We start from the raw sequence: 26,019 nt of genomic DNA, 5'->3' as shown, positions 1-26,019 counted from the left end.
TATCCGTCAACAAATTTTCAGACTAATACAACAACCTGTTGTTAGGTTGCTGCCTCAGAATTGGTAAATTTAAGGAAATTTTGCAGTTTTCCTACGACCATAAAAAAAAAAAATGCTTTGTATAATGCTATCATGTCGTCCGAGGACACATTTAGTGTTCGGACAAAAACTTTAATTTATGTGAATGGATCTCTATAAATTTTTACTAGAAGGTTCAATACCACTACTGGAAGGTTGGGATTGCTTTTGGGGGTGATGGTCCCAATCGATAGGAAATTAGGGGACAAAAAGGGGGCCAAAATAAGCATTTTTGAAATTTTCAAACAATAACTTGTGTTTAAATGTATGAATCTCTCTGAAATTATACCACAAGTGTCCATACCATGAAGGGATAACTAGTTAGTATTGATTTGGGGGGTTATGGCTCAAAACGTTTTGGAATTAGGGGCAAAAAAGGGGAAAAAATAGATTTTTCTGGTCAATGAACAATTTAGACAATTTAAAAGCAGTGTAGGGGAGGTAATTCAAATTATATATTAGGGTTCGACCTCTGTGGTTGTAAAAAGCTGTGCCCTGCCAAGCACCTGTTTGTTTATTAACTTGAATTTTATTATAAATAGAGAAAAACTGTAAACAGCAATAATGTTTGGCAAAGTAAGATCTACAAATAGGTCAACATGACAAAAATTGTCAGTCATCAACTTTAAAAGGAGTAATTGGCTTATTTACATGTAGTCAATTTTTAACCATTTTTTGTAAAATTTTGTTATCTTTTACAAAAATCTTCTTTTCTTAAACTACTGAGACAAATTTAACCAAACTTGGCCATAATCATCATAAAGGTACATGTATCTAGTTCAAAAAATGTGTCAGATGACCCTGCCTTCCAACCAACATGGCTGACATGGCTAAAATTGAAAAAACGAGAAAATGCAATTTTTGTTTTATATACATGTATCTGAAACTTAAGCATTTAGATTGAGCAAATCTAACTTTTACTGTTCAGGAGTTATATGATTCTTGAAAGATTGAAAAATTGTGTTTCCAGTTATGTTGTTGGATTTGCTATTGAACCATTTAACCAAAGCATTAAAATTTTAATATGTTAACTTTTTACTGATGACAAAAAGGAGGTCTAATTTGATATTGACCATTTTCTCTTTCGACGTTCAGCAACTATGGTTCTTGTAATATTGAAAAATGCCAGGACACAAATAAATGTTAATATATGCGGTTTGCTGTCGCTCTGACAGCCTCTTGTTCATGTTGTTTGTTAGTATCTTAGATATCATTACAGTCATGATAATATCTAATAATATCTAATATATTATACTATTAATTATGTTTTAACCTTATTTCATGTATTTTACATGATTTCCAAAGCATCAATAAATACAGGTGAGCGACACAGGCTCTTGAGAGCATCTAGTTTAAGAATTCAAATAGTAATATTTAAGGGAGAAAAGAGATAAAGGCATTTTTTTTGTGATTTTCAGATATGATTCAACAGGCTTAACTGATATGCAAAATTTTACCAAACATAGCGCATTTACTGTTCCTTGACCTTTATATCCATACATATATTTGTGCTTAGCGTCAGTTTTGTTAAAAATCCTGTATATTTCATATGGGTTAGTAGGCGGGGCTTATCAAAAATGCATGGTTATACATTGTAGCTATAGAAATGGCGTTATAAAAACAACAGTAATGAGAAAAATCTGAAATGTTTCAACGAACCAAAAAATTGATGTTGAACAATTGAAATATTTTCAAAAAACAAAAAAAGTTTGTGTTGTATGTGTAAACGTAACACTAATCAATTCAAAAATTTAAAAAGTTTTGAAATTTTAGATTTTTGAAATTTGATCAAAGTTTTAAAATATCAGAATTCCAAATTTTTGAAAAGTTTTGATATTTTGAAATTTTAACCAAATAATTAAAATTTTATAAAATTCTAATTTTGTTTTTAAATTTGATAGTTTTAGATATTTGATCGAACTTTAAAAATACTAAACTAAGTTTTGATTATTTCACTTTTTGAAAGTTTTATTTTTTATTTTTTGTAATTAGTATATTTGAGCTTCTTAGTTTTTTTTCAGAAAGGTAACTGGGTTTGTGCACAGTCTTCTTTGAACCCAATACCTAATCTCAACAGCCACATTACAGAAAAATTAGAGGTTTGTATAACTCCTACATTTCTACATATCATACCATGTATCATATATCATACATTTTTGTAAATTTTTATTAAACATTTTAATCAGCTTAATCTTCAAATATTAAAATATAAGGATAACGAAGATGAATCATGACTGGGCATGTCAGGTTGAAAAAGCTCATAAATGAGCATGTGCAATAATCTATATTAGTTTTGAATAAGGTTACAACTCTATATTGATTTTTCAGTTCAGTTAACAAAGTTTACTTTATGCATGTTCATGTATGAACAAAATGAGATTTATTTCATATTCGATAACCTTGGAAATTAATGCAACTTTAATTTATTTGCAACATTGATTACAAGCATTTTTAATGTCATAGCATGTTATTTATGCTTTCGCAAATGAAATATTCATTTATTCATTCATTCAATCAATTCAGGAAATGGTTAAAAAGTATGAAAGTACAAGTGACAAGTGGAGAGCTTTTGGATACCAGAAAGCAATCCAGGTTCTCAAGAAACACCCAAAGAAAATCACAACTTGGGAGGTATGCTGGCATTAAAATTAGAATCATAATAAATGTAATGGGTGCATGCATACTGAGAAACATACAATATAAATACAAATACAATAGTTGAGGTTAATAAATGCAGTATAATATTCTAAAATGAAGTACAAAATTCATAATGATGGCATACATGTTGAGTATATAATTTTTATACGACCGCAAAATTTGAAAAATTTTTCGTCGTATATTGCTATCACGTTGGCGTCGTCCTCTGCATCGTCGTCGTCGTCGTCGTCCGAATACTTTTAGTTTTCGCACTCTAACTTTAGTAAAAGTGAATGGAAATCTATGAAATTTTAACACAAGGTTTATGACCACAAAAGGAAGGTTGGTATTGATTTTGGGAGTTTTGGTCCCAACATTTTAGGAATTAGGGGCCAAAAAGGGCCCAAATAAGCATTTTCTTGGTTTTCGCACTATAACTTTAGTTTAAGTTAATAGAAATCTATGAAATTTTGACACAAGGTTTATGACCACAAAAGAACGGTTGGGATTGATTTTGGGAGTTTTGGTTTCAACAGTTTAGGAATTAGGGGCCAAAAAAGGGCCCAAATAAATTTCGCACAATAACTTTAGTTTAAGTAAATAGAAATCAATGAAATTTAAACTCAATGTTAATGACTACAAAAGGAAGGTTGGTATTGATTTTGGGAGTTTAGGTCCCAACAGTTTAGGAATTAGGGGCCAAAAAGGGACCCAAATAAGCATTTTTCTTGGTTTTCGCACCATAACGTTAGTATAAGTAAATAGAAATCTATGAAATTTAAACACAAGGTTTATGACCATAAAAGGAAGGTTGGTATTGATTTTGGGAGTTTTGGTCCCAACATAATAAGGGGCCCAAAGGGTCCAAAATTAAACTTTGTTTGATTTCATCAAAATTGAATAATTGGGGTTCTTTGATATGCCGAATCTAACTGTCATGACTGTGTATGTAGATTCTTAACTTTTGGTCCCGTTTTCAAATTGGTCTACATTAAGGTCCAAAGGGTCCAAAATTAAACTAGTTTGATTTTGACAAAAAATGAATCAGTTAGGTTCTTTGATATGCTGAATCTAAAAATGTACTTAGATTCTTGATTATTGGCCCAGTTTTCAAGTTGGTCCAAATCGGGGTCCAAAATTAAACTTTGTTTGATTTCATCAAAAATTGAATAAATGGGGTTCTTTGATATACCAAATCTAACTGTGTATGTAGATTCTTCATTTTTGGTCCTGTTTTCAAATTGGTCTACACTAAAGTTCAAAGGGTCCAAAATTAAACTTAGTCTGATTTTAACAAAAATTGAAATCTTGGGGTTCTTTGATATGCTGAATCCAAAAATGTACTTAGATTTTTTATTATGGGCCCAGTTTTCAAGTTGGTCCAAATCAGGATCTAAAATTATTATATTAAGTATTGTGCAATAGCAAGTCTTTTCAATTGCACAGTATTGCGCAATGGCAAGAAATATCTAATTGCACAATATTGTGAAATAGCAATTTTTTTTTTAATTAGAGTTATCTTTCTTTGTCCAGAATAGTAAGCAAGAAATATCTAATTGCAAAATATTGTGCAATAGCAAGATTTTTTTTTAATTGGAGTTATCTTTCTTTGTCCAGAATCAACTTAAATCTTTGTTATATACAATATACAATGTATATTCACTTTTTACTACCAACTGATAAATTAAAATAATCTTTACCATTCAGTGATAACAAGCAGTTTTTTTACATCTATGTATTTAAATGAGTAGTTATTGTTACAAACTCCATTAGAAATTTTAATTGAGATTAGTTTTGGAATAAGGGAAAGGGGGATGTGATTAAAAAAATTGGGTTCAATTTTTCTCATTTGAAATTTCATAAATAAAAAAGAAAATTTCTTCAAACATTTTTTTGAGAGGATTAATATTCAACAGCATAGTGAATTGCTCTAAGAGAAAACAAAAATTTTAAGTTCATTAGAACACATTCATTCTGTGTCAGAAACCTATGCTGTGTCAACTATTTAATCACAATCCAAATTTAGAGCTGAATCCAGCTTGAATGTTGTGTCCATACTTGCCCCAACCGTTCAGGGTTCAACCTCTGCGGTCGTATAAAGCTACGCCCTGCGGAGCATCTGGTTTATATCTTTTAATGATGTGTGAAATATTAAAAATAAGGAATTAAAATTGATGCTATACATGTAAGTTATTTGAAAGAGTTTCAGTAAAGGAACAAAATAAGCTAAAACTATTGATAGGTTATGGAGCTTCTTTTTGAGGTATTTGAGTTTTAAAATATGGCAGGAAAAGGCTGACTCAGACTTATACCTTACATTTGCATTGGTTTTATTTGGGTCTCAAATCAAAAGAAAACAAATCAAGAATCTGCTTTAATTTTGGAAAATGACCTTTTATGAGCTTATTAAACCTTTTATTTAATCCTTGTTTTCAAAATTCCAATACGGAACATACTATATATAATTGTATAAATAAACCAATTTTTCAAGACGTTTCGGCCATTGGCCTTCGTCAGTTCTTTATTTTTCCTCTCAACTACATGGCTGACATTGCATTTGTATTTTCTTTTCAATCAGTACCTTTTATTTAAGAAAAATGGGTGTTATGGGGCAAAATATTTTACCCTGTATTGTTGGGGAAAAAAAAAAGATTTTAGATTATTTTGTTTCCAAGTTTCGGGGTTTAGTTATTCATTAAAAAAAGTGGGGATTTTTCAGTTTTCTTTTTCAGATACTGTAAGCAATAGTTCAACTTTCTTTGGTATTTTTAATAATTACATGGTGTACACATTATCTGACAGTGTTTATTTGACCTTGACTTCATATTCATGGTTCATTGGTAATTTTTTGTTTTCAAAGTAAAGTTTGCTTTCAGGTGCTGTTAGCAATAGGTCAACTATATTTGGTATATGGAATGATTTATGATGAACAAAAAATACTAAATGTACACTATTGAGAAAAATAGGTTAAAAATGCAGAACAGTTGAGACTTAAACATGATAAAATATAAAGAAAAGAGAATTATGGGCAATCAACTAATGTATGGAGAAAAATAGCCTTATTATAGAATTTAAAAAATCAGAAATAAAGAACCTTTTATGGAATGTCATATTATTTCTTTACAGGAAGCAAAGTCTTTACCAGCCATTGGAGCAAAACTGGCTGATAAAATTTGGGAAATTATAGAAAGTGGTGGATTACGGAAGTTAGATGAATTTAAATCTAACGAAGAGATAAAAACGTTGGAACTTTTCAGCAATGTTTGGGGTGCTGGCGCTGTAACAAGTCGACAGTGGTATCAGCAGGTGTTGTATTATTCTTTGTTCATCAAGTTGATATATACTTCATAATAGTTAGATCATAGATGTACATGAGACAATATTTTAGAATAAAAGTTAGATATACATAAAACATTAGTATACACTTGGTATTAGTTATATGTACAGGAGACAATATCATAGACTTGATATTAGTTATTTATCAGTTGTCCAACTGTCTATATCATTCTGCTCAGCTCTTAATAAATATAGATTTTAACATGGCATTTTTAATATCAGACCCCTTATCAGCCCTAGGTCAAGATATCAGTCCTTGAGCCGACAGGTTCGAGGGATGATTTTGACCATGGGATGATAAGGGGTCTGAAATGAAAAATGACATGTTATGTTCTTTTTATCATATACTTCAACAAGAGACATACAGACAAAACTATTTTTAAACTTTGAAAAAATATTTGTTTTGAATTTTTTAAATAATATATTTTCTGATTCCTTATGTTTTCTTTTTATCCAACTGTGTTATATTTTAATAATAAAAAAAAACGTGCCATTGAGGTACATATTTCGTTAGAATTGGACGAATGACGTCGAAATGTCATGCGATAACGTTACAGCAAAGCATGCGATAATAACCGGAAGCAGTTGATATGAAACGGAAGCAGTTGTTATAAACTGGAAGCAGTTGATAACAAAAGACATATCACACGGCTCAGGCAATTCTTCAAATTCAATGAATAAATATATTTACAAATACGTTTTATCATGGGGTACAATTATAGCATTATTTTCTTTAAGTATATGATAAAATTGCATATCACGGCTTTGTGACGTCAAATACGTTGACCCAGTCTTAATGACCAGGACATATCAGTGACATCATAATGTTTGAACTGATGTTGATAGGTTTGACCTGACGTTATAAAGTCATCTTCCGGTTGCTCAGGTGAAACTAAGAAAATACTTCCAAAAGACGCAAATACAGCCCTATAAATCGAGTATCAGGTTATCTGCATATTGATATTGTAAAATATCAGCTGTTTGATACAATATGAAGACTTTTTTATCTTTTTCGCTGCGCTCACTCGACAAAAAGCTTCAAATTGTGAATCACAGCTGATATTTTACAATATCAACGTGCAGACAACCTGATTATCAGTACATGCATGTACATGGGTATAGACTTGATATTATTTGAATGTACATGAGACAATAGTATAGACTTGATTACCTGTACATTCAAATAACATCAAGTCTAATTTTGTCTCATGTACATCTAACTAATATGAAGTCTATACTATTGTCTCATGTACATTCAAACAAAACAAGTATATAAAGAAAAAAAACTCTCACCTTACTGCAAGTTTGAGACAGCAACTAGCACCGGCTGGAGCAGATTTTTTTGCCTGATAATTTGAATAGACTTTGTGAGATGTAACACCACCTAACTATGCCCAATCAAAAAAGAACGTACAGGAAAGTAGTACATATTTAAAACAAACTAGTAGAAGAAGGACTTGTGATCCTTGTAGAACACTCACTGTACATATATTTCTGAATAAAACAAACATGTCTGAACGAATTCTAAAATTGAGGGCATATATAGCCTTTTTTATATTTTGCTGTCCTATATTGGTATCATGTCCTTGTCGTCATTGTTTGAAGACATTTGTTTTTTGCACAATAACTTAAAGTTAAGTAAATAGAAATATATGAATTAAAACAGAAGGTTAATGTAACCCCAAAAGAAGGTTGGGATTGATTTTGGGGGTTATGGAATAATGGGCCATAAAAAGGCCCAAATAAGCATTTTTCTTTGGTTTCCAGACAAAAACTTGTGTTTGGATCTCTCTGAAATTATACCACAAGTTCCCATACCACAAAGGGATGGTTAGGATTGGCTTTGGGGGGTTATGGCTGAAACTGTGTAGGAATAAGAGACAGAAAAGGGGGAAAAACAAGGGTTTTCTGGTTAATGGACAATTTAAAAGCAGTGTAAGGGAGGTAATAAAAAAAAATATTGTACAATGTTGGAATACCTCCCTTACACAGTTTTAAATTATCTATTTGAAGTCTCTAATGATGTATTTAAATGGGTAATAATGATTGCAAACTCCAATGGAAATTTGAATTGAGACCATATCTTGAAGGAAAGAATTTTTTTTGAAAAAAGGGTGTGTGAAGAAATTAGGGGAGAGCAATTTTTTCTCATTTCAGATTTCAGAAATTAAACAAAAATTCTTCAAATTTATTGGGGAGGGGGGGGGGGGTGTGGTTCAATACACAACAGCATAGTATATTGCACAAAAGCATAAAAAAGGGGGGTTAATTTTTAATTTTTTTTTTGGTCTTTGACTACAGTTATTCTGAGTCAGAAACCTATTATGTGACAAATATTTATTTACAATCCGAATTCAGACCTGTATCAAGTGCAAATATTGTGTCCATTTTTGCCAAAACCTCCGCAGTCTTATCCAGCTGTGCCCAGCAAAGCAATTTACCTCCAGGCAGTTAGGTCTGATGTATGAATACAGGTGCCCTGAATGTTCTTTCATGTAACTTTTTGGTATTCCACTGATCGTGACTTTTAAAGAGGAGGATTGTGATCTTACAAAACTAGTTGACATCACTGCAGGTTAAAGCCTAACAAAACGTTCCTACTTTACAGTTATATGCTTAGGATTAAAACATTTTTATACTACCGCAAAATTTGAAAAATTTTTCGTCGTATATTGCTATCACGTTGGCGTCGTCGTCTGCGTCGTCGTCGTCGTCCGAATACTTTTAGTTTTCGCACTCTAACTTTAGTAAAAGTGAATGGAAATCTATGAAATTTTAACACAAGGTTTATGACCACAAAAGGAAGGTTGGTATTGATTTTGGGAGTTTTGGTCCCAACATTTTAGGAATTAGGGGCCAAAAAGGGCCCAAATAAGCATTTTCTTGGTTTTCGCACTATAACTTTAGTTTAAGTTAATAGAAATCTATGAAATTTTGACACAAGGTTTATGACCACAAAAGAACGGTTGGGATTGATTTTGGGAGTTTTGGTTTCAACAGTTTAGGAATTAGGGGCCAAAAAAGGGCCCAAATAAGCATTATTCTTGGTTTTCGCACAATAACTTTAGTTTAAGTAAATAGAAATCAATGAAATTTAAACACAATGTTAATGACTACAAAAGGAAGGTTGGTATTGATTTTGGGAGTTTAGGTCCCAACAGTTTAGGAATTAAGGGCCAAAAAGGGACCCAAATAAGCATTTTTCTTGGTTTTCGCACCATAACGTTAGTATAAGTAAATAGAAATCTATGAAATTTAAACACAAGGTTTATGACCATAAAAGGAAGGTTGGTATTGATTTTGGGAGTTTTGGTCCCAACAGAATAAGGGGCCCAAAGGGTCCAAAATTAAACTTTGTTTGATTTCATCAAAATTGAATAATTGGGGTTCTTTGATATGCCGAATCTAACTGTCATGACTATGTATGTAGATTCTTAACTTTTGGTCCTGTTTTCAAATTGGTCTACATTAAGGTCCAAAGGGTCCAAAATTAAACTTAGTTTGATTTTGACAAAAAATGAATCAGTTAGGTTCTTTGATATGCTGAATCTAAAAATGTACTTAGATTCTTGATTATTGGCCCAGTTTTCAAGTTGGTCCAAATGGGGTCCAAAATTAAACTTTGTTTGATTTCATCAAAAATTGAATAAATGGGGTTCTTTGATATACCAAATCTAACTGTGTATGTAGATTCTTCATTTTTGGTCCTGTTTTCAAATTGGTCTACACTAAAGTCCAAAGGGTCCAAAATTAAACTTAGTCTGATTTTAACAAAAATTGAAATCTTGGGGTTCTTTGATATGCTGAATCCAAAAATGTACTTAGATTTTTTATTATGGGCCCAGTTTTCAAGTTGGTCCAAATCAGGATCTAAAATTATTATATTAAGTATTGTGCAATAGCAAGTCTTTTCAATTGCACAGTATTGCTCAATGGCAAGAAATATCTAATTGCACAATATTGTGAAATAGCAAATTTTTTTTTAATTAGAGTTATCTTTCTTTGTCCAGAATAGTAAGCAAGAAATATCTAATTGCAAAATATTGTGCAATAGCAAGATTTTTTTTTAATTGGAGTTATCTTTCTTTGTCCAGAATCAACTTAAATCTTTGTTATATACAATATACAATGTATATTCACTTTTTACTACCAACTGATAAATTAAAATAATCTTTACCATTCAGTGATAACAAGCAGTTTTTTTACATCTTAATATTTTATGATGTATTTAAATGAGTAGTTATTGTTGCAAACTCTATTAGAAATTTTAATTGAGATTAGTTTTGGAATAAGGGAAAGGGGGATGTGATTAAAAAAATTGGGTTCAATTTTTCTCATTTGAAATTTCATAAATAAAAAAGAAAATTTCTTCAAACATTTTTTTGAGAGGATTAATATTCAACAGCATAGTGAATTGCTCTAAGAGAAAACAAAAATTTTAAGTTCATTAGAACACATTCATTCTGTGTCAGAAACCTATGCTGTGTCAACTATTTAATCACAATCCAAATTTGGAGCTGAATCCAGCTTGAATGTTGTGTCCATACTTGCCCCAACCGTTCAGGGTTCAACCTCTGTGGTCGTATAAAGCTGCGCCCTGCGGAGCATCTGGTTTAAAATTATTAAGTATTTTTGTAACAGGGATTTAGAACACTAGACGATCTCAAAACAAAGGCAAAGTTGACACACCAACAAGAAGTTGGTTTGAAGCACTATGATGACATTTTAGATAGAATGTCAAGAGAAGAGGCTGGCGAAATTGAGAAAACAGTATGTTTATATATATATTTTTAATTTAGCTTTTTGTGCAAGTGTTTTTGTCGAGTCTGTAATTTCTGTCATCGAAAACTCGACAGGGATTGTGAACCAGCAGCAGCGGCTTCAGCTAACTTCTTAAAAGCTTAATATTTTAGAAGGCGGAAGACCTTGATTCTTGATACTTTTTACATATATCATCCCTTTTTTATGAAGTTTCTGTATTTCATATGTCCATTATCTTTGGCCTCATTTTCATGGTTTTCATCTGACCTCAACCATATTTCATGGATCAGTAAACAAGTTTAAACCTGGACTTTACCTAATTTTCATGGTTCAGTGGTTAAAGTTACGTTTTTATGTTTTGGTCTTTACTACATGCAATAGGTCAACTATATTTGATGTATGAAAATATTTTCAATGTAAATGTCAGTCTGGCATGTTTTATTTGACCTTGACCTCATTTTTACCGTTCATTGCTCAGTGTTAAGTTTTTATACGACCGCAAATTTTGAAAAAATTTTCGTCGTATATTGCTATCACGTTGGCGTCTGCGTCGTCGTCGTCGTCGTCGTCGTCGTCGTCGTCGTCCGTCGTCCGAATACTTTTAGTTTTCGCACTCTAACTTTAGTAAAAGTGAATAGAAATCTATGAAATTTTAACACAAGGTTTATGACCATAAAAGGAAGGTTGGTATTGATTTTGGGAGTTTTGGTCCCAACATTTTAGGAATAAGGGGCCAAAAAGGGCCCAAATAAGCATTTTCTTGGTTTTCGCACCATAACTTTAGTTTAAGTTAATAGAAATCTATGAAATTTTGACACAAGGTTTATGACCACAAAAGAAAGATTGGGATTGATTTTGGGAGTTTTGGTTTCAATAGTTTAGGAATAAGGGGCCAATAAAGGGCCCAAATAAGCATTTTTCTTGGTTTTTGCACAATAACCTTAGGTTAAGTAAATGGAAATCTATGAAATTTAAACACAATGTTTATGACCACAAAAGGAAGGTTGGTATTTATTTTGGGAGTTTAGGACCCAACAGATTAGGAATTAGGGGCCAAAAAGGGACCCAAATAAGCATTTTTCTTGGTTTTCGCACTATAATGTTAGTATAAGTAAATACAAATCTATGAAATTTAAACACAAGGCTTATGACCATAAAAGGAAGGTTGGTATTGATTTTGGGAGTTTTGGTCCCAACAGTTTAGGAAAAAGGGGCCCAAAGGGTCCAAAATTAAACTTTGTTTGATTTCATCAAAATTGAATAATTGGGGTTCTTTGATATGCCGAATCTAACTGTATATGTAGATTCTCAACTTTTGGTCCCGTTTTCAAATTGGTCTACATTAAGGTCCAAAGGGTCCAAAATTAAACTTAGTTTGATTTTGACAAAAAATGAATCGGTTGGGTTCTTTGATATGTTGAATCTAAAAATGTACTTAGATTCTTGATTATTGAAGTTTTTTTGGTCCAGTTTTCAAATTGGTCTACATTAAGGTCCAAAGGGTCCAAAATTAAACTTTGTTTGATTTCATCAAAAATTGAATCCTTGGGGTTCTTTGATATGCCAAATCTAACTGTGTATGTAGATTCTTCATTTTTGGTCCTGTTTTCAAATTTCAAATTCTACATTAAAGTCCAAAGGGTCCAAAATTAAACTAAGTTTGATTTTAACAAAAATTGAATTCTTGGGCCTCTTTGATATGCTGAATCTAAACATGTACTTAGATTTTTGATTATGGGCCCAGTTTTTAAGTTGGTCCAAATCAGGATCTAAAATTATTATATTAAGTATTGTGCAATAGCAAGTCTTTTCAATTGCACAGTATTGTGCAATGGCAAGAAATATCTAATTGCACAATATTGTGAAATAGCAATTTTTTTTTTAATTAGAGTTATCTTTCTTTGTCCAGAATAGTAAGCAAGAAATATCCTATTTGTGCAATAGCAAGAATTTTTTTTAATTGGAGTTATCTTTCTTTGTCCAGAAGCAACTTAAATCTTTGTTATATACAATATACAATGTATATACACTTTTTACTACCAACTGATAAATTTAAATAATCTTTACCATTCAGTGATAACAAGCAGTTTTTTTACATCTTAATATTTTATGATGTATTTAAATGAGTAGTTATTGTTGCAAACTCCATTAGAAATTTGAATTGATATCAGTTTTGAAAAAGGGAAACGGGGATGTGAAAAAAAAGGGGGGGTTAAATTTTTCTCATTTCAGATTTCATAAATAAAAAGAAAATTTCTTCAAACATTTTTTTGAGAGGATTAATATTCAACAGCATAGTGATTTGCTCAAAGGCAAAAAAAACCTTTTAAGTTCATTAGACCACATTCATTCTGTGTCAGAAACCTATGCTGTGTCAACTATTTAATTTTAGATTTAAAAAGTTTGAAGAAGAAATCTTTAATTGATTTGTAAAATCTTGGCATTTGTTTTGTGTAAAAAAAAACCATGTAATGTCAAAAATTTGATCACAATCCAAATTCAGAGCTGTATCATGCTTGAATGTTTTGTCCATACTTGCCCCAACTGTTCAGGGTTCGACCTCTGCGGTCGTATAAAGCTGCGCCCTGCGGAGCACCTGGTTTTGTTTTGGTATGTTTTTCTTAAACTATAACCAATAGGTCAACCATTGGTGGACCCAGGGGGCCCTGGGGGTCTAGCCCTCCTTTCATTGAAAAAATTTGTTAAGTTGATAATTTAGGGAATCACTGAAGCATGACTGGAGCGGGCCCCCCTTAGGTCTGTCAGTTGGTTTGGTTTATCTGACCTTGATATCATTTTCTTGGATCATGTTCAATTTATGTGAAACTTGTAGTGAAGCTTGATATTTAGTACTTTTAACATAAAACCAATGGTTAATAAAGGCAGCTTGTGCACTCTTCTTTATTTAAGGGTCCAATTTAACCTTTTTGATTAAAAACTGGTATTTAAGCAGGAACAACAAATTTATTGGGGGACTAGCTGTCAAACTCATGTTCACCAATTTGACTCAAATTCTCATATTTGATTTCTAACAACGTAAAACATTATCCATATTATTATAGTATTAAATAAACAATTCACAGGGCATTGGCTCGATAATATGTAGCTTCGTTTTGTGTGTATTTGAGTCTAGATGCCATCTAGACCTCCAATGGCCATATAAGCGATATAAACATAAATATAGATATGAATAGACTAAGCGAATTCGATTTTGTCGAGCCTGCCATAGAAAGCTTGAAATAGGGAGTGTGATCAAGCAGTGGAGGCAACAGCGGCAGCCTTAGCTAACTTTTTACAAGCTTAATATTGTTTACTTTGACCTTGACCTCATTTTATGGTTCATTGCTCAATTTTAAGTTTTGGGATTTTTGGTATATTTTTCTCATATTTTTAGCAAAAGATCAACTATATTTAGGGTATGGAATGATTGTAAGGTGTATATGTCTGTCTGCCAGGGTTCATCTGACCTTGGCCTCATTTCTTGGATCATTGATCAATGTTAAGTTTTCCTGGTTAAGTTTTTTTCTTAGACATGTTAGATGTGCAAAAGATCAACTATATATTTGGTGTAAGGAATGATTGTAAGGTGTATACATATTTTGAATTTGGTTTATCTGACATTTGACCTCATTTTATTGGATCTTGTTAAGTGTATTTGATAGTTGTAGTAAAGCTTTATATTTAGGAATATCAACACAATATCAATGGTATGTAAAGAAGGCGAGACATTTCCGCTATGTGCACTCTTGTTCTTGATATGTTTAATTTCATATTATAGATGAAAAATAAAAGATTATCATCGTTTTTACCTGTATAAGAATGATTGGATCAAATCAGTCAATCAAATGATTTACCTTTCTTTCAATTTAAATAACTTTACTCACACAATTCATGCGTTATAAATCTCTTGCAAAGGGGTTCAATTAAAGTTCACGTGCATACAGATTTAATGAGGACAGTTCATCATCAATGTTACTTAGCTTAATTTGACAAAATTCAACCATACTGTCTGCTAAAAGCGAATAATTATTTTACTATTTCACTTTCATTATTAATTAATGATTGAACAAACAAAATCATATTTTAGATTTTTTATAAATCTTGTAGCTAGTGCCCCTTTAAGGATTTTTTTACTATTATGTTCACAGTATGTATATATTTTAATGAACAAAAATAATTGTATACAATCAAACTTGTGTCAAACACAGTGGTGATGGAAATCCTTAGAAATCATTATCAAGGTTCAGTGCACAGATATATCTATTTGTCATCTACAGTATTTTGCTACATATTTCATACTTAAACATATTTTTATAGAAGTTATTAATGTTGAAGGTGTCTAGTTTAAATACATGTATTTACTTTATTTGTCTGACAATATTTTGTTTAGATGATGAATTTGAAAAATAGGCAAATCATATTTTGTTTTCATTTAGTCTCTGAATATTCCATTGATATGAATTCCAGAACTAAACATTTTCCCCACCTTGAACAGAAGATTTCTTTTAACAGATTGAATACTTTAATGCATATATTCTCGTATGTTTTTGAGCTTTTCTCATCACCAGCTATAGCCATCCTTTGTCTGTTTTCATTGTCTGTTAACTTTTACAAAAATCTTAAAAAAATGGAGCCAAATTTAACCAAACTTTGTCACAAGCATTATGTAGTTTTTAAAATGTGTATGATGACTCTGCTTGCTAACCAACATGGCCGCTATGGATAGAAATAGAACAAAGTGGTCATCCTCACATATCAATAAAGACAAAAGTAGTGTACAGCTGTTCAAAAGTCATAAATCGATCGAGAGAAAACAAAACTCAGGGTTACAAACTAAAACTGAGGGAAACACTATAATAGGAGGATAACAATGAAACAACAGACACACTGAAGTGCAACAAAAAAACAAACTACAACACACACAGAAACTATTAGAAAACAACTGCCATTTTCCTGACTCAGTACAGGGCATTTTTAAGAAAAAATGATGGGTTGAACCTGGCTTTGTAGATAGCCAAACCTCACGCTTTTGTGGCAATGTTGAATATACCACTAAAATGACAACATTACATGACAGGAATACAGATCAAATAAATGTAAGAACATTTAGGACAGAGAAATACACAAATAGACAATACAATAGTACATTTCCACATGCTACCCGCAGAATAACTCGGACACCTAAAACAATCTAGGACAGCAGACAAAAACAGTAAAACAGAACCACGAACTGTCCGTCACATGACTCAATTAACACCACAAAATCAAAATTATGAAAAAAAGTATATCAAAGTATACTAATCTATATTAGAATAAAAGAAACCAGTTTAAATTATTTTCAGGTCAGAAAGACAGTAGAAACTATACAACCAGAACTCATAGCTCAAGCTTGTGGATCGTACAGACGTGGTAAATCTACTTGTGGAGATGTTGATGTGTTGGTTACACATCCCGATGGAAAATCACACAAAGGCATTTTTTATAAACTCATATCAAAACTTAAAGAACAAGGTAAGCTTTTACAGGTTAATCTTGTATATAATAAAATAAATGGGTTATCAGTCAATATCTGTGTATCTATTAAAAACCACAATGTTCCATATTACCTAAAAAGAGAGGTTTGGATTGATTTTGGGGGTTATGGCACAGGTGCTTGTCTAAGAAAAAAAATCTCCTGTACACCTTAATATAACACGTGACAAGGTATAGTGTACTTAACTTGCATTTTTGAAAAATGTCAGATGGTTGCAAAATTCTGTTACATGTATATGATTTCTTGGTTGTCAACCCCACTAAAACTTGTTAGGTCGTAAATCTCAATTGATTATTCTACACAATCGTGTATAACACGCCTACTTTTGATGTCGTAATCATCTGTAGCAATTCTACCCAAGTATGTCAATCACAATTATTTCGTCTACCAACGCCAAATTGGAAACATAAAACTTGCAGTAAATTATTCATTATCAAATTAATTAAAAAAAACTGTTAGTTTTTGTCTGAATAGAACTTAAAAACCATTAGTAAACTTGTATAAGATACCGTGAAAAAAATTATAACAAGTGTTATTTGTGGTATGTATTTGACAAAATAACATCAAATATAGTTAATAATCATTTCACAATTTAACATTCATTAAAGATTGAGCAAAAAGAAAAGATCATATATAATGTTTATGCCACAGTCACTCCTAGGGGCTTTATGATTTTGAGTCTTGGCATCTGTTTGTCTGTCCCCCTTCAGGTTAAAGTGTTCGGTCGAGATACTTTTTGATAAAGTTGTAGTCCAATCAATGTGAAACTCAGTGCACATGTTGCAAAATTGGATTTTTGCCCCTTATTTCATGGTCTAATGAACATAGAAAATGATTGTGTGACTGGAGCATCCGTGTACTATGGACACATTCTTGGTTTTTTTTTAATATCTCATAGCTAATTCCCCTTATTAAGGTCTTCAAATAGGTCTATCAACTATTTTATAGGAGTTATTCCCCTTGGAAATAGAAATATATGAAAAATTATATCGTTAGTGATCACATGCCAGTTGAACAGCAAACGCCTGAATCTGACAGATAAAGGTCTGTCAAATCTGTTGATCTGTCGAAACAAAAAGTACCTCTATGATTACAAAGGAGTAGGTCCGGTAAGGGCCGATTTTGGCCTCAAATTTCAGGTTCATCTAACGAAAGATTTTGGACACTTTTTAAACACTTAAGTGTCTATTTCAATTGATTCAATTAGTATATGTGAAAGATTTTAGCTGATTAAGTCATTAAAAACCCTCCGATTCAAGCAGAAGTATGAAAAATCTATCAAATATGCAAACAATCGTCACTTTTCAGATGGTTTTTGTCAAAAATGAAAGTAGCCACATCCGTGTTTATCCTCAACCTTTATATATGTCATGTATTATCATTAAATACAACTCACATTTCAATATTATGAATGAACACGAATGCGGTCACTTTCATTTAGGACGGAAACCGTCTAAAATTTAACCAAAATGCTAAAATTGTGAAGATTTCAGTAATTTAGCATGACTTAATGATGTTATTACCCGATATATGTGCATTGTATTGTCAAAAACAGCCCATACTTGTGTAGCAGAAGCATTCTACTTTCCAATAAATATCTGAAGGATTACATTTTCATAATTTTGCAAAACTGCTATATTTTGGGGCCAAAATGGGGTCTTACTGAACCTACTCCAATATATTTATTAAAAAGTTGAAATAATTGTTTTTCAGTTACATTCTTTGGGAAAATAAAATATTGTCACTTAAAGGGGGGGGACTTTGGTATGCAGATGGGTTTTAATGTATATGGTGTACACACACAAACATACGAATTCATCTAATAAAACTTTAATTTTTTCTTTTATGAATAGGATTTATAACAGATGATTTAGTGTCGAGTGAAGACGATGGTAATCAACAGAAATATTTAGGAGTTTGTAAGTTACCTGGCAAAAATAGATTAGTAAGTGTTCTTTGTTAAAACAGTACAAATAAAGGCACTGACTACGGTAACATTATAATGTAACAATAAATAAGATAAATAAATAAATATAAATCAATAAATAATCTTTATTTCAAGAGGATGATCCCATTAGTTAAAATTAATCCTCCTGAGAGTCCTCAAAATAATTATAACATATTTATAAGTACCTACAGTATTATAATGATGTATTATAAACAATATACAATTGTATCTAGATAATAATAAAAAAGCATTTTAATTTGCACAATTGATGAACAGTTTGTAACATTTTGTTTTAAAAGATACAAGTGTATATTACTCATGTTTATTTCATTTGGTAAACTGTTCCATATTTGAAAACCTGAATATGTAAATATTTTAAAAAAAAAAAATTGTTTTTGGTTTTGGAAGATTTAATAGTTTTTCATCAGCTGAATGTAAATTATAGCTTTGATTACCAGTAATATGAAATCTTCTTGTAAATAGTAAGGAACTATATATATCATTTAAAGGTTTAGATACAAGTATTGCCTTTCGGTGTTGAATGCATTTTTCCACATTTAACCAGTTTAAACTTTTAAACAATCAACTTGATGATGTCATTATGTCAGCTTCTACTATAATCCTAGCAGATTTCTTTAATAACTTATTAAGTTTATTTATTCCACTTTAATTACAATTTCCCCATATATTGCAACAATAATAAAAAAATGGCAGAATACAAGCATCAAAATAGATAATGGGTATATGCATAGGTAAATATTTTCTTATCTTTTGTAATGAATTGATTCTATTTGATATTGTACATGACATTTTATCTATTTGCTCATTCCAATTTAGGTTTTTGTCAATATATAAACCAAGAAGTTTTTTACGATCTACATTTTCTATTTGTTCATCTGAAATATTGATTTCTAAACTCTTTCCAATTGAATAAAGCCTTTGTTTTGAACCAATACTAATTGATTTACACTTTTTATACGACCACAAAAATTAAAATTTTTTGGTCGTATATTGGTATCACCTCGTCGTCGTCATCAGGGTCATCAGAAGACAGATGGTTTCCGGATAATAAATTTAGTATAACACAAGGTTTGTAACCACTAAAGGAAAGTTGGGATTAATTTTGGGGGTAATGTTCCCAACTGTTGGGGAATTAGGGGCCAAAAAAAGGGGCCCAAATAAGCATTAAGTGTGTTAAAGTGTATGAATCTCTCCGAAATTATACCACAAGTTTCCATAGTAAAAAGGGATGGTTAGGATTGACTTTGGGGGTGAATGGCTGAAACCGTTTGGAAATTACGGGCAACAAAGGGGGAAAAACAAGGGTTTCTTGGTTAATGGACAATTAAGACAATTTTAAAGCAGTGTAATGGAGGTAATCCAAATGTAATCCAACAATCATATAATGGATTACCTCCCTTACTCTGCTTAAAAAATTATGTATAAAGAAATATTGTAGTTCTTGAGGTGATTTGCTGTCAATTTACTTTGAGAAGTTTCTATTAAATTTATGCTGATTAAGGAATATTAATTTTCTATTATTAGACTTTTATGATGTATTTAAGGTGGTACCTAACACTTTCACTTAAATTAATTTGGCTCGTTTAATTTTGATAAAATTTTGACAAAGTATTTACTTTGACCCTTTAACAAAAATATAAAAATTTCAAAATTTTGAACCAACCTTTTTGTCAGAAAAATTACACTGGTTATATAGCAGTTTGACAAACACCAATTTTGATCTTTGTGAAGCTTATTATTCCCTTTACAACACAACATAATTAAAACATTTAGCTGACTTTACAGAGTTATCTCCCTGTAGGGTTAGGTACCACCTTAAATGAGTAATTTTGGTTGCATCTCCAATGGAAATTTGAATTGAACTTATGACCACATCATGACGGAAAGAATTTGTTTTTGAAAAAAGTTAAAAACTATTTGAAAAAAGGACAAAAACATCGTCCTCCATTTAAGATAGATTAGAAGCAGAGTTGTTAGGTCAGCAAAGATTCTTTTTCCTCTTTTTTATAATTTTGAATATTATATGATTCAGTTGTATGTTAGCTATAGGTGGGTGCATTAAAAATTAAGTTTTAGGATTAATGTCACATGTCTATAAATCTTTTAACAAATTTCAACGGGATTAATTTAAAGTCTTTCATTTTAGGGGTTTTGTCCTTGTATTACTATTTCTAATATTGGGCACCCTTTTTAAATAGGTTTACATTTAGGTCTAAAGTGTCCAAAATTACTGTCTGCCACATGTCCATTGTCCTTGACCTCATTTTCATGGTTCAGTGACTTCATTAAAAAATGTTTGTGTAACGTTAATTTCTCTTTTACTATAAGTAACAGGATAATTAAAGTTGGTATGTGCATACCTTGCAAGGTTTGAAGTGATGAATACTGAATATAACCATAATTTGAGATTTTGGATATATCAGACTACACTTGGTAAATTAAACGTCCTATTTCAAATTTGTAAGTTCTTTGACAACTTTTATTTCGTGTCAGAAACCTATATTATAGCAAAAAGTTGATCAAACTCAAATTTAGACAGTTTCAAGCTTCAATATTGTGTCCAAACAGGCTCCAACTGTTCAGAGATTTTAAAATCTGTGCAACTATACCAGGTTGTGCTCAGCAAAGCATTTTGTTGTTATATTACTTTTCACTATGGAAGGCAGGGGCGTATCATGCTGATTTTTTTAGGAGGGTCCCAACCCAGATAAAGTAGAGGTCCCAACCTGGATAAGGAGTGTAAATTCAGAATTCGTATCTGAGATCTCTGTCAAAATACGTGTTGTCTTTAAATCATTGGATTCAATATAAAGAATGGTGTATAACAGATCATATATCTTTATCTATGACTTATTTAAAATCGTCAAGAAACTTAAATCTTGATAATATAATATGAAGTCTTCTTTGTTTTTCCAGCACCGCCGTTTAGATATAATTATTGTCCCATACGATGAGTATGCATGTGCTTTGGTGTACTTTACGGGTTCAGCTCATTTCAACAGATCTCTTCGGTACCTTGCTAAGAAATGTGGTATGTCACTGTCGAATCATGCATTACGAAAAGACGTAGTTAGAAAGGTATTTGTATTTATTTATCTTAATTTTGAGATCATAACATTAGAACATATATATACTTAGAAAAATGATTTCATAGTTAAGAAATTAGAAGATAATATCATTTGTCACCTATAAAGACGATACATATCATTAGTAAGCAAGGAGAAACTAGCCCTATTGTAGCCTCTACTACTTCAAATATGTCATTTTAAGCTCACCTGGCCCGAAGGGCCAAGTGATCTTTTCTCATCACTTGGCGTCAGTCGTCCGTCGTCATCATTAACATTTTACATTTTGAACTTCTTCTAGAGAACAAATGGATGGAATGAAACCAAACATGGCATGAATGTTCCTTATGACATGCTGACCAAGTGTTGTTACTTTGTAACTGATCCATCACCCAAGATGGCCGTCAGCGAGGGACTTAGTTTAACAGAGGACCCTATGGGAAATGCATACAAATGACTTCTTTTAGAGAACCACTGAATGGAATGAAACCAAACATGGCATGAATGCTCTCTATGAGGTGCTGACCAAGTGTTGTTACTTTGTAGCCGATCCATCATCCAAGATGGCCGCCAGCAGGGGACTTAGTTTAACATGGGACCCTATGGGAAATACATTCAAATTTCTTCTTTTAGTGAACCACTGAATGGAATGAAACAAAACATTGCATGAATGTTCCTAATGAGGTGCTGACCAAGTGTTGTTACTTTGTTGCCGATCAAACATCCAAGATGGCCACCAGTGGGGGGACTTAGTTTAACATAGGACCCTATGGGAAATACATTCAAATTTCTTCTTTTAGAGAACCACTGAATGGAATGAAATCAAACATAGCATAAATGTTTCTTATGAGATACTGACCAAGTGTTGTTACTTTGAAGCCAATCCATCATCCAAGATGGCTGCAAGCCGTGGGTTTAGTTTAACATAGGACCCTATGGGAAATGCATACAAAAGTCTTCTTTTAGAGAACCACTGAATGGAATGAAACCTAACATAGCATGAATGTTCCTTATGAGGTGCTGACCAAGTTTTATAACTTTGTAGCCAAATTTTATCTTATTTTATATGTTTCAAAACCCAAGTAGAGTCAGGTGAGCGATACAGGCTCTTGAGAGCCTCTAATTATTAGGTTGGCTGCATACAATCTTTTGGTTAAACTTCAATCTTCAGTTTTTCTGTGTGATGTATAGATTATTGTTTTCACTCTGGTCAGGTCTTGTATATGTTCTATTGACATGTAGGTTATATATTTAATGCTATGTCTGAAATAGAGTTTTTGTTCATTTTTAAACTTTTGAGTTCAAATTGCAGTATTGTTAAGTGTGAAATAGATAAGTTTTAAACTAATGGTTTAAATTTAAGTAAGAGTTTTGAGTTCAGTATCATCTGTCCGTGACTTTATTTTCATAGGTCATTGGTCAATGTTAAGTTGAAGTTGCGTAGTCTGGTCCTCTTCTTTGGTGTATGGGATTATTGAAAGGTTCACATGTCTGTCTTCCAAGGCTCTTCTGGCTTTACCTCATTTTCATGGTTCATTGATTGAATTTTTAGTTTTCCTGGTATACAAGATTGAGAATGGAAATGGGGAATGTGTCAAAGAGACAACAACCCTACCAAAGAGCAGAACACATCAGAAGGCCATAAATGGGTCTTCAATACAGCAAGAAAATCCCACACCAGAAGGCGTGCTTCAGCTGTCCCTAAACAAAAATGTGTACTAGTTCAGTGATTATGGACGTCATATTAAACTCAGAAATATACAAATGAACTAAAATTAATCTTACAAGACTTACAAATGCCAGAGACTCCTGACTTGGTACAATCTGGGTTAAACATGTTTTTGTCGAGCCTTCGAATTTTATCAAAAAAGCGAGGCATTGCAATTCTACATTCCGTCAAAGTCATCGTCGTATCGGCGGCGTCCACAAATATTCACTCTGTGGTTAAAGTTATTGAAATTTTAATAAGGTTCTTAAACTATTCTGGATTTTTACCAAACTTGGACAGAAGCTTGTTTATGATCAAAAGCTAACATCTAGAGCGAAATTTTGTTAAAATTTTGTACCTGTTTTCGTATTTTATTTATAAATGGACTTATTTTATCTCTAGTTTTGTTACCAGGTCATTTATAAATATAACTATATAAATGATAATTCATGTCAGCACATAAGAACTGACTACTGAGCTGGTGATACTCTAGGAGAATTTAAACTCCACCAGCAGTGGCAGTGGTTGTAAATAAACTCATCATAAATACCAGGATTAAATTTTGTATTTACGCTAGACACGCGTTTTGTTTACAAAAGACTCATCAGTGGTGCTCGAATCCCAAAATGTTAAAAAAGCCAAATAAAGTATGAAGCTGAATAGCATTGAGGACCAATCACTAACAGAAAAGTTAAATGCCAGATGTTTCGAATTAATTAATTCAAAACTAACTCATAATATAAACTCTAACTTTGACTGAATTACAATTATAATCTAAACTCTAATTCAAAGTTTACTCAATTTTTAACTAAAATTCCAACTATAAAACGTAACTTTAAACTTTAAACTAACTCAATAGTTTGTCACACTTATGTCTGTAGTTACGGAAAAGAAAATAAGGTATGATTGCCAATGAGGCAACTATATTTCCACCAGATTTCAAATAATTTGGATATAAGCAAATTTATGTAACAAAACAGCCTTCAAAAATGAAAAAAATCTATAATTTATTTATTAAACTATAAGAAGATAGGGTATTGTTCTGAATCAGAAGATTCCATCAGCGACCATAAGTAGTATATGAAAAAGTCAAATCATGTTACATGTAGTATAATCAGCTATTAAAAACACTACATAAAACTATGTGAAACAATTGAAACGATAAAACTAATGACCCAATTGATAACAACCCAATTTACTAAAAGAAAACAATATATGAACCAACGACAACCACTGAACTAAAGACTCTTGACTTTGAACAGACACAATAAGAAGGTAGCTGGATGGTGTGTGAGCGCTCGACCCTCTTCCTTCTCTTTTGTATAGAATGATTACGGAATAAAAACTTAGATGACAATGTAAAGAAAGCATCATCTTTAAAATTATTTTCTAAATTAATTTATTTTACACTGATTGTATTGATAATGTTCCATTTTATTCCTAGGGAACACAGAAGATCTATGAAGGAACTGTAATACCAACTCCTACCGAAGAATCTGTGATGACACTTCTTGGTGTACCATACAGACCACCGAATGAAAGGGATCATTGAGAAAATATGTCCTAATAACTTATGCTTACAGTAGTTAAAAAGTTAATGTGGATATTTGTCATTATACAATAACTAGTGTAAACTGTATAATAACATCAACAATTGGATTTGTGCTTTGGTCTCCACTTATTTGCTGACTGTTAAATGATAACTATAATGCCAAATATAGCCTTGAAATTCAATTTTATCATGAAATATAAAAATAGCCATAATTTGGTTCTTATGTGGATCTATTTCATAAGCCCTACTACTAGTTTAAACAAACATGTATGAGAGTTCAGTCTAGGCTTAATAGTATTGATAGCAAAGATATTACTTAACATATTCAATGATTATGTCTCTGTTCTAAAAAATTATGTATGAAAGAGAAACTTTGTATCAGACATATAATGTATTATGTCTCTGTGTGTATGTGATGTGTTAAATGTTATAGTATTATATTAGATATATATTTTTTTCTGTTTAAATGTTATTTATACATGTTATTTATTTGATCAGCTAAAATGTTATGAAAAATTTATATGGTTAATGTCCTCTGAAGATCATTATATATATGATCAATTATATATACATTAATATGCAACTTAAAGAATGAATAGTTCAAATTGTTGAATACTAAATTGAATCAAATTACTTGTAATATATATATATTTCATTGCTATATGCATCTGTTTTCATGTTCCCTTCCCTAAGCTATTTTATATCAATTATTAATAACTTTATCAATTTTGAACCAATCCATATTGAGTTTTGTGTTTTGTATAATTTGTGCTTGTATTGTATTGAATTTATATTTCTGCTCCTTTGGGGGCACTCATTGCAAAATAAAATTATTTGTATTTGTATTGTATAAGATTTCAAGATTTTCAAGATTTATTGATAACGCTCAGACACATAAATGTGTAACATTACATTATATACATTATAAATGGTAACTAGGGACTTGATGTTAAAATCTGAAGTGCATTTATGATATATTTGTCATGATAAAAAAATTACACTGAAAAGGAAAGTTCCCAAAAGATCCAACATTAAAAAAGTATAACAATTGAATATCTAAATAATTGAATTCTATTTTAAAGGCCCATGACATCTACATTTTTATTGTCGAACCTGCAAAAGGGAGACATATAATTAATCTTAGATTTGGTCAAATTTGTTGGTTGGTGTCAACATTTAGGTTCAGTCTGTGATGAGACGTTGCGTAAACATGTTGTTAGTTTTGGTTACGTTGATTTGATGTTTTTTCATGCATTATATCAAAAACGTCATACTATATCATTTGGTGCAGCTGACAGCATAAATTATATGTGTGGTTAGCTTGACTTTCTACGTATAGAACCGAAAAGCAAAAGCAGCACATATTTCTTAAATGGCATT

General features: G+C 31.5%; 1 protein-coding gene across 1 annotated transcript in view; it reads left to right on the top strand.

Annotated features, from left to right (window-relative positions):
* Positions 1–25,097, top strand: part of LOC143072411 (DNA polymerase lambda-like) — a 28,415-nt gene extending 3,318 nt beyond the window's left edge. Inside the window, exons 2-9 of the mRNA XM_076247322.1 lie at positions 2,100–2,177; positions 2,602–2,709; positions 5,842–6,021; positions 10,693–10,821; positions 16,155–16,323; positions 18,199–18,290; positions 21,231–21,392; positions 24,532–25,097. Coding sequence (XP_076103437.1) covers positions 2,100–2,177; positions 2,602–2,709; positions 5,842–6,021; positions 10,693–10,821; positions 16,155–16,323; positions 18,199–18,290; positions 21,231–21,392; positions 24,532–24,639 — 1,026 coding nt within the window. The 3' untranslated portion in view covers positions 24,640–25,097. The remainder of the gene's footprint in view (positions 1–2,099; positions 2,178–2,601; positions 2,710–5,841; positions 6,022–10,692; positions 10,822–16,154; positions 16,324–18,198; positions 18,291–21,230; positions 21,393–24,531) is intronic.
* Positions 25,098–26,019: the final 922 nt, after the last annotated feature.

Source organism: Mytilus galloprovincialis, chromosome 4, assembly GCF_965363235.1.
Source record: "Mytilus galloprovincialis chromosome 4, xbMytGall1.hap1.1, whole genome shotgun sequence".
Taxonomy (NCBI): Eukaryota; Metazoa; Mollusca; class Bivalvia; order Mytilida; family Mytilidae; genus Mytilus; species Mytilus galloprovincialis.
Note: the sequence above shows the minus strand (reverse complement) of the source record. Positions and strands in the feature narration are given on the sequence as shown.